General features: G+C 42.2%; 1 protein-coding gene and 1 long non-coding RNA gene across 2 annotated transcripts; both read left to right on the top strand.

Moving 5' to 3' along the window:
* Positions 1-18: 18 nt before the first annotated feature.
* On the top strand, positions 19-2297 carry LOC127005664 (uncharacterized). Its single transcript, XR_007758832.1, has 2 exons — positions 19-428; positions 577-2297. It is a non-coding gene; the product is annotated as an uncharacterized LOC127005664 (long non-coding RNA).
* Positions 2298-4343: 2046 nt separating this feature from the next.
* LOC127005661 (phosphatidylinositol-glycan biosynthesis class X protein-like) lies at positions 4344-13624 on the top strand. Its single transcript, XM_050874750.1, has 5 exons — positions 4344-4625; positions 6887-7040; positions 7301-7431; positions 9407-9584; positions 11938-13624. The coding sequence occupies exons 1-5, from the start codon at positions 4501-4503 to the stop codon at positions 12115-12117; spliced, it is 768 nt and encodes a 255-aa protein (XP_050730707.1). The 5' UTR covers positions 4344-4500; the 3' UTR covers positions 12118-13624.
* The last annotated feature ends 2961 nt before the right edge of the window (positions 13625-16585 follow it).

The raw sequence follows: 16585 nt of genomic DNA, 5'->3' as shown, positions 1-16585 counted from the left end.
AGGAGGAGAGATTTCCTCTCCTCCTCTCCCTTTCTTTTCCTCCACTTCCCTCCCTTGCCAGTTCATCCCAACCCTCGTCTCTCCCTTCCTCTCCCCCTCCTAAACCCGCGTGACTTCCCAGGTGGAAAGAAACCAACCATCGCGTCAATATTTTCGTCCGCAACTGTCCATAAATACGTACATACCTGTGTGTTGTGTTGTGCCCCCACACCTGCGACCAATTAATTAACCTGCCCTCTATACCCGCTCCCTCCTCCTCCTCCTCACCTCACACGATCCCTACCCGAGATGTGTTTGACGTTTGGTTCATTCGCTCAGAGTTTACAGTCTACGCATTTACAGGAAGAGGGTCGGGAGGAGGTGTTAGTTTCCTTTCTCTTATGTTTTTACTCGTTGTTGTTTGTCGTACGAGTTTATGAATGGAGGAGGTTGCAACATGTCAAACTCTTTACATTTTCACCATTCTTTCATCTGTTTCTTTTGGAGTTACAGTATGTGCGTTTCGAGAAGCTGTATTTTCCTTTCTCTTATGTTTTCCTTCTTGTTGTTTGTCATACGAGTTTGTGAATGGAGGAGGTTGTAACATGTCAAACTCTTTATATTTTCACCATTCTTCCATCTGTTTCTTTCGGAGTTACAGTTTATGTGTTTTGAGGAGCTGTATTTTCCTTTCTCTTGTGTTATCTTGTTGTTTATTGTACGAGTTTGTGAATGGAGGAGGTTGTAACATGTCAAACTCTTTACTCTTTCACCATTCTTTCATCTATTTCTTTCGGAGTTACAGTTTATGCGTTTCGAGGAGCTGTATTTTCCTTTCTCTTGTGTTATCTTGTTGTTTATTGTACGAGTTTGTGAATGGAGGAGGTTGTAACATGTCAAACTCTTTGCATTTTCACCATTCTTTCATCTATTTCTTTTGGAGTTACAGTTTATGCATTTTGAGGAGCTGTATTTTCCTTTCTCTTATGTTTTACTTCTTGTTGTTTGTTGTACGAGTTTGTGAATGGAGGAGATTATAACATGTCAAACTCTTTACTCTTTCACCATTCTTTCATCTATTTCTTTTGGAGTTACAGTTTATGCGTTTCGAGGAGTTATTGTATGAGTTTATAAATGGAGGAGCTTATAACATGTCAAACTTTTCTCTCTACTTTTTCACCTGTCCATTTTTCTCAGAGTTACAGTTTATGCATTTCGAGGAGTTGTATTTCCCATTCTTATATTTTATTAAATAATTTTGTTGTTTATTGTACGAGTTTATCAGTGGAAGATCTAATAACATGTCAAACTCTTTTCTCTCTACTCTTTTGGCCTCGTAAACTCTCCTCACCAGTCCATTTCGTTCTTGGTTAAGTTTTCCTTGCCTATGTTTTACTTCTTTTTAACGTACAAGTTTATCAGTGGAAGACTTAATAACATGTCAACCTTTTTTCTTCTATACTCTTTTGGTGTCGTAATCTTCACTTGTTCGTTTCTTTTTAACACCTAATCTTTATAGTCCTCCTTGCTAGTTCATTCCCCACCTCCCCTTTTCTCCCCCTCTACTCCTGTCTCTCCCTCACCCTCCACACTCTTCCCCATACTAGTTCATCCCCCCCTTCCTCCCACTGTACTCTCCCCTCTCCTCCTCTCGCATCCCCCATTCCCCCACCTGTTCCTCCCTACCTTCCCCTCCCCCATGTCCTTGCCTCATGTTAATCCCTTCTGAACCACTCTCCATCTATACTTATTCTCCCAGTCACCCATCTTCTTCCATGCCCATTTCCCACTTTTATTCCTGCATGTGTCGCCACCCTCACGTCATCCATGTTACCTAGCTGCAGTCCCATTTATTTTTTCTTTGTTTTTCCCTGATCTGTTTACTTCACACTTATTACTCGGTCCCTGCTTTTCTCTGCCTCACCCCTGTCCTGTCATTTTCTTCTTGCGCCTGTCACCCACGTGCTTTGCCCTAACCTTGTTCTCGCTTCCTCTCCCTCCCTCCCTTTCCCCGCACACCAAGCATTCATTCCTCCCCTCACCTTTTCCTCCACAGCTGTTTGTTACCCACTTGTATTTTCCTCACCCACACCTAGTTCTCCACTTTCCTCTCTTCCACAACTACTCTCCACCTCTTTCCTCCACACCCTCCATTGCCTCTTCTCTCCATAACCGTTTCCTCCACAGCTGTTAACCGTCACGCAAGTGTATGTGTGCTGCTGTATGTGTATGTAAATATGTCTGTATATACCATGTGAGTGTGTGAAGGTTTGTGATTTCACACTTTGAAGTTTTATAAAGATAAACAATGCACCTGTTCCTGTGTTTGTCTTCCTCACCAGCAAATGGAAGGGATGAGCTTTTAAGAACTACCCACAAACAGCATAGGTAATATACACTCCTATTTTGCTGCCTGTACTCAGGCATATCAGGTAAAATGCTCAGCAGCCCACCAAAAACCCACTCAAACAGGAAACGGCAGCGCTGCATTCTCAAGGCCTTGACCCTCTCTCCCCTCATCCCCAGAGACCATGGACGATATTTTTTTTTTTTTTTGGGGGGGGGGGGGGTTACCCCAAGGGAGGAAGGCGGTGCATGACTGACAAGTGTCATCCATAAATAGCCTCTTTCTCTCTCACAACAACTCTAGTTATGATGCTCGCTTGAAAACACCTGCCTTGATTCCCGAATCAAGAATGACTCATACTTAACCAGTGTGTAAGCGTGTGTGGGTGGGCGCGCGCGCGTGTATTTACCTAGTTGTATTTTACCTAGTTGCAGTTTTACAGGGCCTGGGCTTACGCTCGTGTGGTCCCGTCTCCGTATCTATAATTATCCAACTTTTCCTTGAAACTTTGCACACTCTTCGCCGATACTATTTCTTCACTTAATCTGTTCCAGACCTCTATGTTTCTTTGTGGGAAGCTATATTTCTTTATGTCTCTTGAGCATCTTCCCTTCCTCAACTTTTTACTATGTCCTCTAGTATTCCTGCTGGAAGGTTCCTCTCTTAGTAGCAATTTCTCGTTATCTACTTCTTGGGTGTGAGTGTGGGGGGGCGTGTGTGTGTGGGTGTGTGGGTGTAACTTACATTTTAACTAGAGTGCGCGCGTGCGTGTGATGGGTGCGTGTGTGTGTGTGTGTGTGTTTAGTGAGGAGATTTTCTATTACTCTCTCGGTCCCACACGTCCTCTGCGTGTATCGAAACACACGAGAAATTAATGACAAGGAGAGGATATTTCCCGGCTGCCTGGGATTGATCACCCGACCAGCGTGACGGGAGAGCCACTCCTTACCGAGTCGGCCAAAGAGGTTACCCCATTCGCTGAATGGGTTATGGGAGGCTCGCTCATCAGGCCGTCGCCGCACTACATGTATGTGACATATTTTAAGTAGTGTGTGTGTTACGTGTGGGTGTGGGTGGGTGGGCGCAAGAGGGCGCACGCGTACGTGTGTGTGTGTGTGTGCGTGTGTGTAACATATATATGAGTGTTTGTTGCCCACTTATATTTTCCTCACCCACACCTCGTCAAGGGATTCATAGAAAGGGTATCAAGGGATTCATTGGAGAAGATGACTGATGAGTGAGGTGTGGGTGCAGTATGGTAACAGGGTACTGGAGCGTACGCCCGTATACCAAAGGTAAGGTAAACGAGGATGAAGCCTCTACCTGTTAAATTTTAACCCCTGAAACTACATCTCACAATCGTGAGTAGTGGGGGGGATTCTGGAGCTGCCCTGTGTTGGCCACTCGGCCTCTTGCAGTCTAGACCTTTATGTTCTAAGTTTTCGGGAGTGGTTCAGAGCGAGCGGCCTTCATCAGGGGAGCCAAAAACAGTTCAGTGCAGGGTGCAGTACACAAGCGTACACAGTGATCGAAGTAACAATGTACAAGATCACTAACACTCACATTGACATTATTGACCCACAAACATACTTACACAACGCAAACAGTCAACGTGCTCGTAACACACACATCCATAAATACCAAACATATCACACTAACACTGACGCATACAAGCACTCATACTTTCCACGCACCAAACACCACTGGAACAGCCTCCCTCAACAGATTTTGACTGCGGTACAATAGACTCATTCAAAAAATAAATACATACTCACCTGTCACCACAACACAATTACACTTGATTAACTTCCCTCCCCTGCACTCCCGGCTCCCCCGACCCTGAAAGGTGCCCTGCGCATCACGTATCCAGATCCAGAACTAAGAGTGTGTAGTGGAGTATGGAAGCGTTAAGGAACATCTTCTTCTTCTTGGGTGTTTTATGGGGCTAGTTGGGTGTAAAGGAACACCAAGGAGCCAAGAAGTGATAATCAGCGAAACACTTCAAAAGAAGACGAAGAAGACCTGTGACATCAAGATCAAGATTAAGGAAGTAAACACAGGTGCTGGAGGAGTCCGGGGGAGGCTTTCTACACCCCAGGCCACGGTGACACGGCGTGATTAGAGAAGAAAATACCACCGGGTGCCTGAGACTACCCCTGTCCCTCCCCTGAGTGATGGCATGGGTGCTGGCGGGCGTGGCGTGGGTGCTGGTGGGCGTGGCGGCGGGTTCGCGGTGTCCCGTGGTGATGCAGACGAGCGGCCAGGTGGAGCGGCGGCTACTCAACGAGGGCTTCCACAGGTGACCACAGAGGAGGGAGGGATGCTGGGGCTAGGTGGAGGGAGGAAGGGATAGAGGCAACGAGGGCTTCCACAGGGGAGGGAGGGATGCTGGGGCTAGGTGGAGGGAGGAAGGGATAGAGGGAAGGAGGAAGGGAGCTAGCTGGGTTTTAAGAACATAAGAACGTAGGAGTCTGCAAGAGGCCGGTAGGCCTATACAAGGCAGCTCCTTTGAACCAAAGCTCCCGTGTATCTAACCCCACCTAATATCGCTGTCCATGAATTTATCTAATCAATTTTTTAATGTGACATTTGTATTGGCACTCACTACATGACTGCTAAGCCTATTCCACTCATCCACAACCCTGTTAGTAAACCAATTTTTGCCTATGTCCCTGTTGAATCTAAATTTATCCAGTTTAAACCCATTACTTCGTGTCCTACCCGGTTCTCTTACCATCAAAACCTTATGAATATCCCCCTTATTAAAGCCCTTCATCCATTTATAAACCTCTGTCATGTCTCCATGCACCCTTCGCCTTTCTAGAGAATGCAAGTTTAACTGTTTGAGTCTTTCCTCGTATGGTAAGTTTCTCAACCTCTGAATCATCTTAGTCATCCTCCTCTGCACTGATTCTAACATTTTGATATCCATTCTATAGTAAGGTGACCAAAACTGAACCGCATAGTCAAGATGAGGTCTAACTAATGCTAAATATAGTTTGAGGAAGACTTCGGCGCTTCTGCTGCTTACGCTCCTTGAAATAAATCCCAGTACCCGATTTATTTTTATTATTTTCTTATCAGTATTATCGAGGTTAGGTTAGGGTAGGTTTTTTTATTTTTTTATTTTTTTTATTTTTTTTACAGCCAAAGAAACAGCTCAAGGGCAACAAAAAAGGTGTAAAAAGAAAAAGCCCGCTAGACTATTTCATATATAATCACGTGGCAGCAGGAATGTAATTTAAGCTGGGTATTATTCTAGTGTTTGCCCGTACTCACCCCTCGCAATCAAAATTGGCTAGGGGGCCATTGAGACTGCAGGCAATGCTGGGTTCTCTTGTCAGTATTATTGAGGTTGGGTAGGTTGGTTAGACAATAATCATAGACTTTCATATATAATCATGTGACAGCAGGATAGGTTATTATTTTATTTAGTTTAGGTTGAGTTAAATTATTTATATATGATTATACAGCAATGTGTTTTCTTCCTCTTCATTGATTGGGGTTAAAAAAGAGAACTTGGTAATTGTGGGGATTGACTCTGCGCCCTCAAAATACAATATTACACCTCCATATTATAGTTAAGGGACGAAATACATGTCCCTCAACCATAGTATGAAGGTGCAAATACTTCAAAGTAAAGGTCTAATTTCCTCCCCCCTAATGATCTTGGGGGACCCGTGGGAAATCGGGGGTTTTGGGTGAGGGAGCGTATGTAAACTACTCCAACCAAACTTTACATGACCCCCCTGGACCTCCCCCACATGTATGATGCACTGGTAAAACTAAAGGAGTACAACAGTATGTGAGACCTTGGAAAAGTTATTATTCTCGTGGGGGCAATATTGGAGGCGTGTAGTGAATCTCCATATTTACCTAGACTTTCATATGTAATTACGTGGCAGTAGGAATGTAACTTAACCTGGTAGCAGCGCCGGGCCAAATTTGTGGCTCTACCGTGTAGCAGCGACGGGCCAAGTTTGTGCCATGATTTTAACCCCAAAAATAGATAATACATAAATTGATCACTAATGCTTTGATATGTATTATGAAATGGTTTGTGTGAGGGGTGATTTTTTCTCATTTTTCTCACTAAGAGGGACTATTAAGAATCACGATCCCCGTTGCTACCGGATTAAGCTGCGATAGTTTATTATTTTATTTAGGTTAGGTTCAGTTTGATTATTTATATATGATTACACAGCAGGGTGAGTCTTCTTCCTCTTCACTGATTTGGGTAAACAAGAGAACTTTTCCAGTGTAGTGTCCTCAGTATTATATTTCTACGTATTTTTTAAGTCCATCGCATTGTAGCAGGGCTTCCCATCGACTACACACAACCCTGTTAGGTTAGGTTAGATTATTTATTTATGATAATGCGGCAACAGGAAGGATTTTTTTTGTGTGTGTGGCGATAGGTTGTTATATTGTGTAGGTTAGGTATGGTTAAGTTAGATTATTTTATATATAATTACATGGCAGCAGGAAAGAAACTTCAGCTGAAACAGGTTATTATTTTATTTAGGTCTCTCCTGTGAACCTTTTCCTTTTCCACCACAGAGAGCTTGAGACGACGCTGTTCCTGTCGGTGCCGGAGAGCCTTGAGTCGTGTGTGGTGCTGCTCAAGGAGACGCTTCCCCCCGGCTGCTACGTCGACCCCCACCAGCTGGCCTTCCTGCGCCGCCTTGGGGGACCTGACTTCTATGTGCCACAGGTGGGATGTGACTCTTGGGTTTGCAGTGGAGGGACTTGTGTTTGAACCTCCATTTTCTTGTTTATTTACTCTTTCATTGTTATTATTTATAGTAGTAGGAGTGGTAGGAGGACAGGAGGAAGAGGAGGAGGAGAGGTGTCTCGATACTCTCCTCTTGAAACAATTCCTTGCGTATGTCTATGTGATTGAAAAATATAAGTGACCGCGTTCCTCTTGCCGTACCCCAATAAGTGAATCAATCAATTATGTCTCTTCCACAGACGGTCAACGTGGAGACCCCCGAACACCAGTCGCCGCGCATCATTGCCTACTTCTTCGTGCCCGCCCAGGAGATGGATGACGGGCGCTGGCTGGCCAACATCACCGTGCCCATACACATCCGCTATCACAGGTGAGGCACTTCTTGTTCCTTATCTTCTTTTTTTCCTTCATATTCTCTTGACCTGTTTTTTACTTCTTTACTTTTTTGTTCTTTTTCATCTTCTTTTTCATCTTTTTTTTTTTTTTCCTGTACCCCTTTATATCATTTCAGTCCTCCTGGCTTCTTCTTCCTTTGTTTTCCTTTTGTTTCCTGTTAATGTCTTTCCCAGCCATCAACAACTCCCTGGATACAGTATTACCTTCAGAGCCATGCCAATTAACGCTGAGCAGGGAAATTAAGTTCTGTAAAATTTCTTATCGCTTGTTCTCGTCTAAAATTAACGTTTATGGATCGTATTACAAGACATTTCAACGCCAAAGAACACATATTTGACCAGGCTTTCATAGGGGTTGTGGGTATTTCCAGTAGTAGTTTTATGACTCTGGTGGTAGTCTGACCCTTCTTCTGTACCGTGAACCTGAAGAAATACTCATTAGAACCCGACTGACCCCCTCTTTGACCTTTAGAAATAACTGATGTGAGAAGCGAAAGTGTTATAATACCGACCCATAAGTTTTCTTAGAGACCAAGCTAAGAGGAAGACGTTTGCTAGGATATAAACTACTTACCTTACACTTACTTTACACTTCAACTTACTTTACACAAACATACGATAAGTTAATCACAGATATATGCATAACATGAAAACTCCTGGGTGTTTAGTTTCCCTGATTCAAATATACACCTGAACTACAGAACCACACTCTCCCTTCCATCAAGGCCTTGTTTACTGCAATGGTACGCCCTCACCTTGAATACGCAATCAATCAATGTGCCCTTTAAAAAAAAAGAGAAAGAACTATTGAAAAATGTCCAGAGAAGAGCCACCAAACAAAAACCCAACACTAAGAACATGATATATGAGGAAGAGACTGATTAAACTATTTACCAACACTGGCATAATATATAGAATAGGAGGAGAGATATGATTGAAACTTGAAAAATATGAAATATATGATGGAGAATATGATGAGGGGGACTTATTGACCATGAGTGTAGACAAGAGGACAAAAAAAGAACAGTAAAGTTGTGTCAAGAGCAGGTCAAGGTTGTCTGTAAGAGAGTGGTAAATACTTCTAACAGAGTGGTAAATACTTGGAATAAAGAAGAGCCGAATTGAGAGTTTGTTATAACTGTAATAAAAAAAAAAAAAAAAGATAAAAATAAAGTATAAAATACGATTACAATTAATTATTACAGCAGCCCACATAGCTGGCCAGCCCACCCAGATATAGTAACCAGTTGAAGGGTTGGAGGGGCCTGAACAGGCCTCTCTCCTCTAAGCAGATCTGAGTCTGGTGAGTATATATGGTACGGTTCTTGAGACTCTTTTTAATCCACAGAGTTATCGACAGCAGGAAAATTTGCTTAACAGGTGTTGTTGATGAGCAAAGTTGGCTTTTGTTAATATATGATGGCATAAAAAGAAAGAAAAAAAGGGAAAAGAAAGAAGATAAAGAAAGGCATGAACAAAGAAAAGAGGAAAAAGAATGAAATAAGAAAAATAAAGAAAGAAAAAGCTGTGATGTTGAATACCATTTAGAGCTTCTTTTTTTAGTAAAGGAGGGAAACAAAGAAAGGAAAGAAGGAAAAAGAAAGAAAAGCCATAATGTTGTTTTAGTAAATGAGGGCAGATAAAAAAATTGAAAGACAGAGGAAATGAAGGAGAGAAGAAAAGAAAAAGAGCCATGATGTTTTTAGTAAGTGATGCAGATAAAAAATGAAGGAAAGAAGAAAAGAAAAAGAGCCATGATGTTTTTAATAAGTGATGCAGATAAAAATTAAAAGACAGAGGAAATGAAGGAAAGAAGAAAAGAAAAAGAGCCGTGATGTTTTAGCAAGGGACGAAAAAAAAAGGGGGAAAGAGAAAGAAGAAAAGAAAAAAGAACAAGAGCCCTGAAATTGAATGCTGTTTAAAACTCACACCACCACCTTCTCCACACAGGGCATGGAGCGGGCAGGAGCACCCCCCCTTAGAGGCTCGGGTGCACATCACACACCCCACGGTCATGGTGCACTGTGAAGGTGGGGTGACGGAGGACTGCAGCCCCCTCGTCCAGCTGGAGCCCTGCCCCCCGGCCGGCCCCCAACTCTGCCAGTGGCTCCCTGTGCATACCTTCAGCGTGAGTGTGCCTTAGAGGGGGCTGTTTGGGGTAGGGTAGAGGAGGAGTAAGGTTGTAAAGAGAAGTATTCAGTAGTGTTAGTCTGCCTTAGAGGTGTTGTGTATTGAGGTGAGGTGAGGTTATGTTAGGTTAGGTAAAATGTGCCTTAGAGGGGCTGTTTAGGGTAAGGTTGAGTAACAGTAATGTTGTAAGGAGAAAGTACTGAGTAGTGTTTGTGTGCCTTAGAGAGAGGTGTTGTGTGTTGAGGTGAGGTGAGGTTAGGGTACTGGAGATGTTGGATGTATAGGTGAGGTGAGGTTAGGTTAGTGTGCCTTAGCAGGGGCTGTTTGGGGTAGGGTTGAGGAGGAGTAAGGTTGTAAAGAGAAGTATTCAGTAGTGTTAGTGTGCCTTAGAGAGAGGTGTTGTGTGTTGAGGTGAGGTTAGGTTAGGTTACTGGAGATGTTGTGTGTGTAGGTGAGGTGAGGTTAGGTTAGTGTGCCTTAGAGAGGGCTGTCTAGGGTAGGGTAGAGGAGGAGTAAGGTTGTAAAGAGAAGCATTCAGTAGTGTTAGTGTGCCTTAGAGAGAGGTGTTGTGTGTTGAGGTGAGGTTAAATTAGGTTAGTGGGGGCTGTTTGGGGTAGGGTTGAGGAGGAGTAAGGTTGTAAAGAGAAGTATTCAGTAGTGTTAGTGTGCCTTTGAGAGAGGTGTTGTGTGTGGAGGTGAGGTGAGGTTAGGTTACTGGAGATGTTGTGTGTTGAGGTGAGGTGAGGTTAGGTTAGTGTGCCTTAGAGGGGGCAGTTTGGGGTTGGGTTGAGTAGCAATAATGTTGTAAGGAGAAGGTATTGAGTAGTGTTAATGTAGCTTTGATGGGAGAGTTTGGGGTAGGGTTGAGTAGCAAGGGTGTAATGAGGAGATCTTGAGTATTGTTAGTGTAGCTCAGATGGAGGTGTTTGGTTGAGTGTTGAGGCTGTAAGGAGGAGATGTTAGTGTAGCTCAGATGGAGGTGTTTGGTTGAGTGTTGAGGCTGCAAGGAGGAGATGTTAGTGTAGCTCAGATGGAGGTGTTTGGTTGAGTGTTGAGGCTGTAAGGAGGAAATGTTAAGTAGTGTGAGTGACTGGGTAGTAAGGAGGAGGTATGAGCAAGTAGTGTTAGTGAGGGATATGAAGCACAGTTTGTCCCTGAACTACGACGTATGCGACTTATGACCACTCGCAATTATGACCAGGCCAACAATATTAGTAATGCTTGGTTAAGAGATGAAAGAAATTGACAATGTAGGAAGGGAAAGAGAGTTATAAAGAAGGGGAGATGCAACTAAGGAAGGAAGAAAAGAAAGATGGACAGAGACAAGTGATGGGATGACATTACAAATATTCCGCCACAGGTAGAACAGCTGTTTGTTTACATAGCTCTCCAGTGCCTCCCCTTCCTTCCTCCTGCCCTTTGAACTCAAGCCATAAGCACTACTCATGCTGCAGTTGGTAGTTGCTACTCTACCAATTTATAGGCCTACAGTCTGCTATACAAGCATACTGCAAGATTTAGCAGATTTCAGTTGGTTAGCACATGAGCTTAGTAAGGATGGAGTGAATCTACTATAGTCTGTTCACTTAAGTCCGACCCAAACTGACAACATAAACCTAAGCGTATTTGCAAGCCGAGTGCTGATTGGCTACTGCTGTGGCTTCCAAGTTTTCCTTAACCTCTGTTTGTGTTTATCTCACGCAGCACTTTCTACTAATCTGCACTGTGCTTACGAACACACTTATGTTCATGTTGTCAGCTTGGGTCAGACTTACGTGAACAGACTATAGTTGTCTCCACTGCATACTAGTCTCAGGTGTGTTTGGTTCACCTGTTAGCTGCCATAACTCCCTGCAGATGGCGGGGGTGAGCCAAATGGGAAAGTTAATATCTGATCGCAACCAAAATGGCACCCCACAACATCAGTTTGAGGCTTTAAGCAAATATTGGAGACATGAGCACCTGCAGCTTGATGTCAGGAAGTAGAAAATATAGCAGTAGGAATCAGAATATGGACAGCAACACCAATAGAAAGAGGCAGTGATATATTGAAGATGTGAACACTTACAGCTTGACATCAGGAAGAATAATAGGAATCAAAATGAGGATAACAACAATGATAAAGAGAGGAAATAATAAATGGAAGACATGAACACATACAGCTTGACGTCAGGAAGTACAGCCATAAGAATTAATATAAGAATAGCAATAATAGTAATAAAGACAGTAAAGGTAAAATATTGAAGATGGGAAAGATAGCAAGGAAGTACAACAATCAGGATAAGAACACCAGTAATAATAATGATAATAATAACAATAATGATAAGTGGTAACATTGGTAACTCTGTCAGACGAGCGAGGGTGTGGTTGCGTCCGTCCCCGTTGGTAACACTGACTTGCTGGATACGGTTCTGCTCACCACCACCTGCCTCACCGCCGCCGCCACCCTCCTCATCCTGGCCGCCCTCGCCAAGAAGACTCCACTGCCACCTCCAACACCTTCACCTAACCCTTCCTTCCCTCTGTCCTAACACCACCGACGCCTTCACCTAACCCTTCCTTCCCTCTGTTCTAACACCACAAACTCCACCATCAACACTGCTTCTACTTCTTTTCTCTTTCTTACTTCCTTAACCTGGTAGCTGCGGGGATCATGTTTCTTAATGGCCCCTCTAAGCGAGAAAATTGAGAAAAAATCATCACTCACGCAAACCATTTCATAATATGTATCAACGCATTTGTGATCAGTTAATGCATCATCTATTTGGGGGATTTATATCAAGGTGAAAATTTTGCCTGTTGCTGATACATAGTAAACCCACAAATATGGGCCGTTGCTGGTACAGGTAAAGCCACAAATTTGGGCCGTCGCTGCTACCTAGTTAACCATTACCACCACCAGTGTTACTTCTTTCCTCTCCCTTATTTCCCTCTCCATCACTGCCTTTCCTTACCTTCTCTCTGTTCCTCTTCTCTCCCCCCCACCACCACCATCACCTTCACCCAACCCTCCCTTCCTTCGTCCCCTCCATCTGCTCTTTTATTTCACCTCATTTCTTTTCTAAACTCTATATTCCTCCTACTGTTACATGCTTATTTATCCCTCTTCTGCCACCATTTATTCTTTTATGAGTTGCTATCAGGCATTTATAACTATCTCCTAACACTCTTATCCAAATGTTCCTCTTATTGCTTCCCATAACTGCCTTTTATCCCTCTGTCTGTACTTCATTTATCCTCTAAGCTCTTATTTCCTCTTAGTGTAACTGCTTATCCCACTCCTGCCACCATTTATTCTGTGAGTTGCTATCAGGCCTTTATAACTGTCTCCTAACACTCTTATCCAAACGTTCCTCTTATTGCTTCTCATTTCTGCCTTTTATCCCTCTGTCTGTACTTCATTTCACTTCATTTCTCCTCTAAGTTTTTATTTCCTCTTAGTGTAACTGCTTATCCCACTCCTGCCACCATTTATTCTTCTGTGAGTTGCTATCAGGCCTTTATAACTGTCTCCTAACACTCTTCTCCAAATGTTCCTCTTATTGCTTCTCATTTCTGCCTTTTATCCCTCTGTCTGTACTTCATTTCACTTCATTTCTCCTCTAAGTTTTTATTTCCTCTTAGTGTAATTGCTTATCCCACTCCTGACACCATTTATTCTTTTATGAGTTGCTGTCAGGCCTTTAAAACTATCTCCTAACACTCTTATTTTAGCATTTTTCCTTTTCTACCTCCATCCCCCTCCTAATCCCTACATACCCATCCATCCATCCCTGTTTCTTCCATCCCCTTCCCATCCCTATCCATCTATCCATCCCCTGTTTCCTCCCTTCCACTCCCATCCCTCTCCTTGTTTTCCTCCCCCACTTCCTCCATCCCTTCCCTTCCCCTCCCACTCAAGAAGGGAGTTAAATGATCTAGTCTTCCCCCAGTTAGTCATAGATATTATAGTTTTGTATATAGCTTAGTCTATTTATTTGCTTCCAGGCTCTTCATTGGGTGTCTGATATGTGCTGGTGAATAAAGATATGAAAGATGCTGAGCCAATTTCCACTCTCCACTGTACTGATATCTCTGGTGGTAATCTTAAGGGACTCTTGTTAACATTTGAATTACAGTGATGGGTGATGCTCTTCCTATATAACCTGGATTTCGGTACATTTCAATTCTTCTTCTCCTTCCTCTGAGCTAGTTTCCACTCTCCACTGTACTGATAACTCTGGTGGTAATCTTAAGGGACTCTTGTTAACATTTGAATTACAGTGATTGGTGAAGATGCTCCCCTTATGTAACTTGGATTTGGGTACATTTCAACTCTTCTTCTGCTTTCTCTGAGCCAGTTTCCACTCTCTGCTGTACTGATATCTCTGGTGGTAATTTTAAGGGACTCTTGTTAACATTTGAATTACAGTGATGGGTGATGCTCCTCTTATGTCATCTGGATTTGGGTACATTTCAACTCTTCTTCTCCTTCCTCTGAGCTAGTTTCCACTCTCCACTGTACTGATATCTCTGGTGGTAATCTTAAGGGACTCTTGTTAACATTTGAATTACAGTGATGGGTGATGCTCTTCCTATATAACCTGGATTTGGGTACATTTCAACTCTTCTTCTCCTTCCTCTGAGCCAGTTTCCACTCTCCACTGTACTGATAACTCTGGTGGTAATCTTAAGGGACTCTTGTTAACATTTGAATTACAGTGATGGGTGATGCTCTTCCTATATAACCTGGATTTGGGTACATTTCAACTCTTCTTCTCCTTTCTCTGAGCTAGTTTCCACTCTCCACTGTACTGATATCTCTGGCTGTAATTTTAAAGGACTCTTGTTAACATTTGAATTACAGTGATGGGTGATGCTCTTCCTATATAACCTGGATTTGGGTACATTTCAACTCTTCTTCTCCTTTCTCTGAGCCAGTTTCCACTCTCCACTGTACTGATAACTCTGGTGGTAATCTTAAGGGACTCTTGTTAACATTTGAATTACAGTGATGGGTGATGTTCTTCTTATGTAACCTGGATTTGGGTACATTTCAATTCTTCTTCTCCTTCCTCTGAGCCAATTTCCACTCTCCGCTGTACTGATAACTCTGGTGGTAATCTTAAGGGACTTGTTAACATTTGAATTACAGTAACGGGTGATGCTCCTCTTATGTCACCTGGATTTGGGTACATTTCAACTCTTCTTCTCCTTCCTCTGAGCCAATTTCCACTCTTCACTGTACTGATAACTCTGGTGGTAATCTTAAGGGACTTGTTAACATTTGAATTACAGTGATGGGTGATGCTCCCCTTATGTGGATTTGGGTACATTTCAACTTTTCTTCTTCCTTTTATATTTTCCTCTTACTCTCTTCTCTCTTTTTTCCCCTATTTCTGTCTGTTGCTCCAGGGAAACTTTGTTGACATTTCCACTCATTTCTCAGTTTTCACAATCATTTCTTTTCATTTTTCTTCATTTTTCATTTTTTTCACATTCATTTCTTTTCATTTTTCTTCATTTTTCATTTTTTTACATTCATTTCTTTCATTTTCTTCATTTCTCATTTTTCACATTCACTTTTTTTTCATTTTTCTTCATTTCTCATTTTTTTACATTCATTTCTTTCACTTTTCTTCATTTCGCATTTTTCACTCTTCTCTATAGGGGAAGAAAAAGGTAGAAACATCACTAATTATTGCCATGTACCTTCAGATCATCGTAATTTTATCCTCACTCACTGTAGGGGAAGAAAAAGACATGTATCATTGCTGTATTTCCTTCCTCTGTATTGCCTTGTAGCCTTCTAATCATCATAACTTCATCCTCACTCACTGTAGGGGAAGAAAAAGGAAACACATCATTGCTTTAATACTTTCTTTATTCCTTATTTATTCTTCTCTATGCTACATTCCAGTCATTTAAACATCACTCACTATTGAAGCCTGAAAGGAAGAGAAGGTAAGGCCGGGACATCACTATTTATTTACTTATTAGTTTACTTCTTTAACCTGGTAGCTGCGGGGATCATGTTTCTTATTGGTCCCTCTAAGCGAGAAAAATGACAAAAAATCACCCCTCACACAAACCATTTCATAATATATATCAAAGCATTTGTGATCAGTTTATGTATCATCTATTTTTGGGGGTTTATATCATGGCACAAATTTGGCCCGTCACTGCTACACGGTAAAGCCACAAATTTGGCCCGTCGCTGCTACCGGGTTAATGTTCCCTCCGTACAACATGAACATATCACAAACAAGTCGCAGTGCACAGAACACGCACATGGTCTTGATCTTGGTCTTGACTCACCCAGGAAGACTTGCCGAAGATCACAATGGACACGTTTACCTATAGCGACGATCGTGCTGGACACTTACTTTTAGCGGACTTTTTTTTTACTGTTTCTGGTTTTGTTTTGAATGTTTAGTCACTGAGGAAACTGTGAAAGCCATAGCTGCATATACTCACATAGAATACTTGAACCTTTAAATATGAACTTCCTACTTATCTAAATTGAAGGAAGACTATGTTGTAATCTTGTGCCATTCATTTTTAGTCTCGGAAAATTCAGATGCCCCGGGAAATACTTGTGGCAATATGCATTAACAGAAGTAAGTCTTTAATACCTAGTCAAGTGCCAATCCATTCATTTCTGATTTAGTTAAGAGGGATGATGCCATTCACTAAGTTGGAAAATTTCGATAATTTTCACCCGAATCGACGAAATTCACCCTTAATATAAGTTTATCATAGTTTTCATTCCTTTTTCTTTTCATCTATCTCCATGTTCTGTCTTTCTCACTCACCTTCATTCTTGCTTCTCTTTAACCCCAGTGTTCGTTATCTCTTCCTCTACTCTACTATCAATTTATCATAGTTTTAATTCCTTTTCCTTTTCATCTATCTTCATGTTCTGTCTTTCTTACTCACCTTCATTCTTGCTTCTATTTAACCCCAGTGTTCGTTATCTCTTCCTCTACTCTACTGTCAATTTATCATAGTTTTAATTCC

This window comes from Eriocheir sinensis, chromosome 30 (assembly GCF_024679095.1).
Source record: "Eriocheir sinensis breed Jianghai 21 chromosome 30, ASM2467909v1, whole genome shotgun sequence".
NCBI lineage: Eukaryota > Metazoa > Arthropoda > Malacostraca > Decapoda > Varunidae > Eriocheir > Eriocheir sinensis.
The sequence above is the reverse complement of the archived record's forward strand: the minus strand, read 5'-3'. Positions and strand labels throughout refer to the sequence as shown.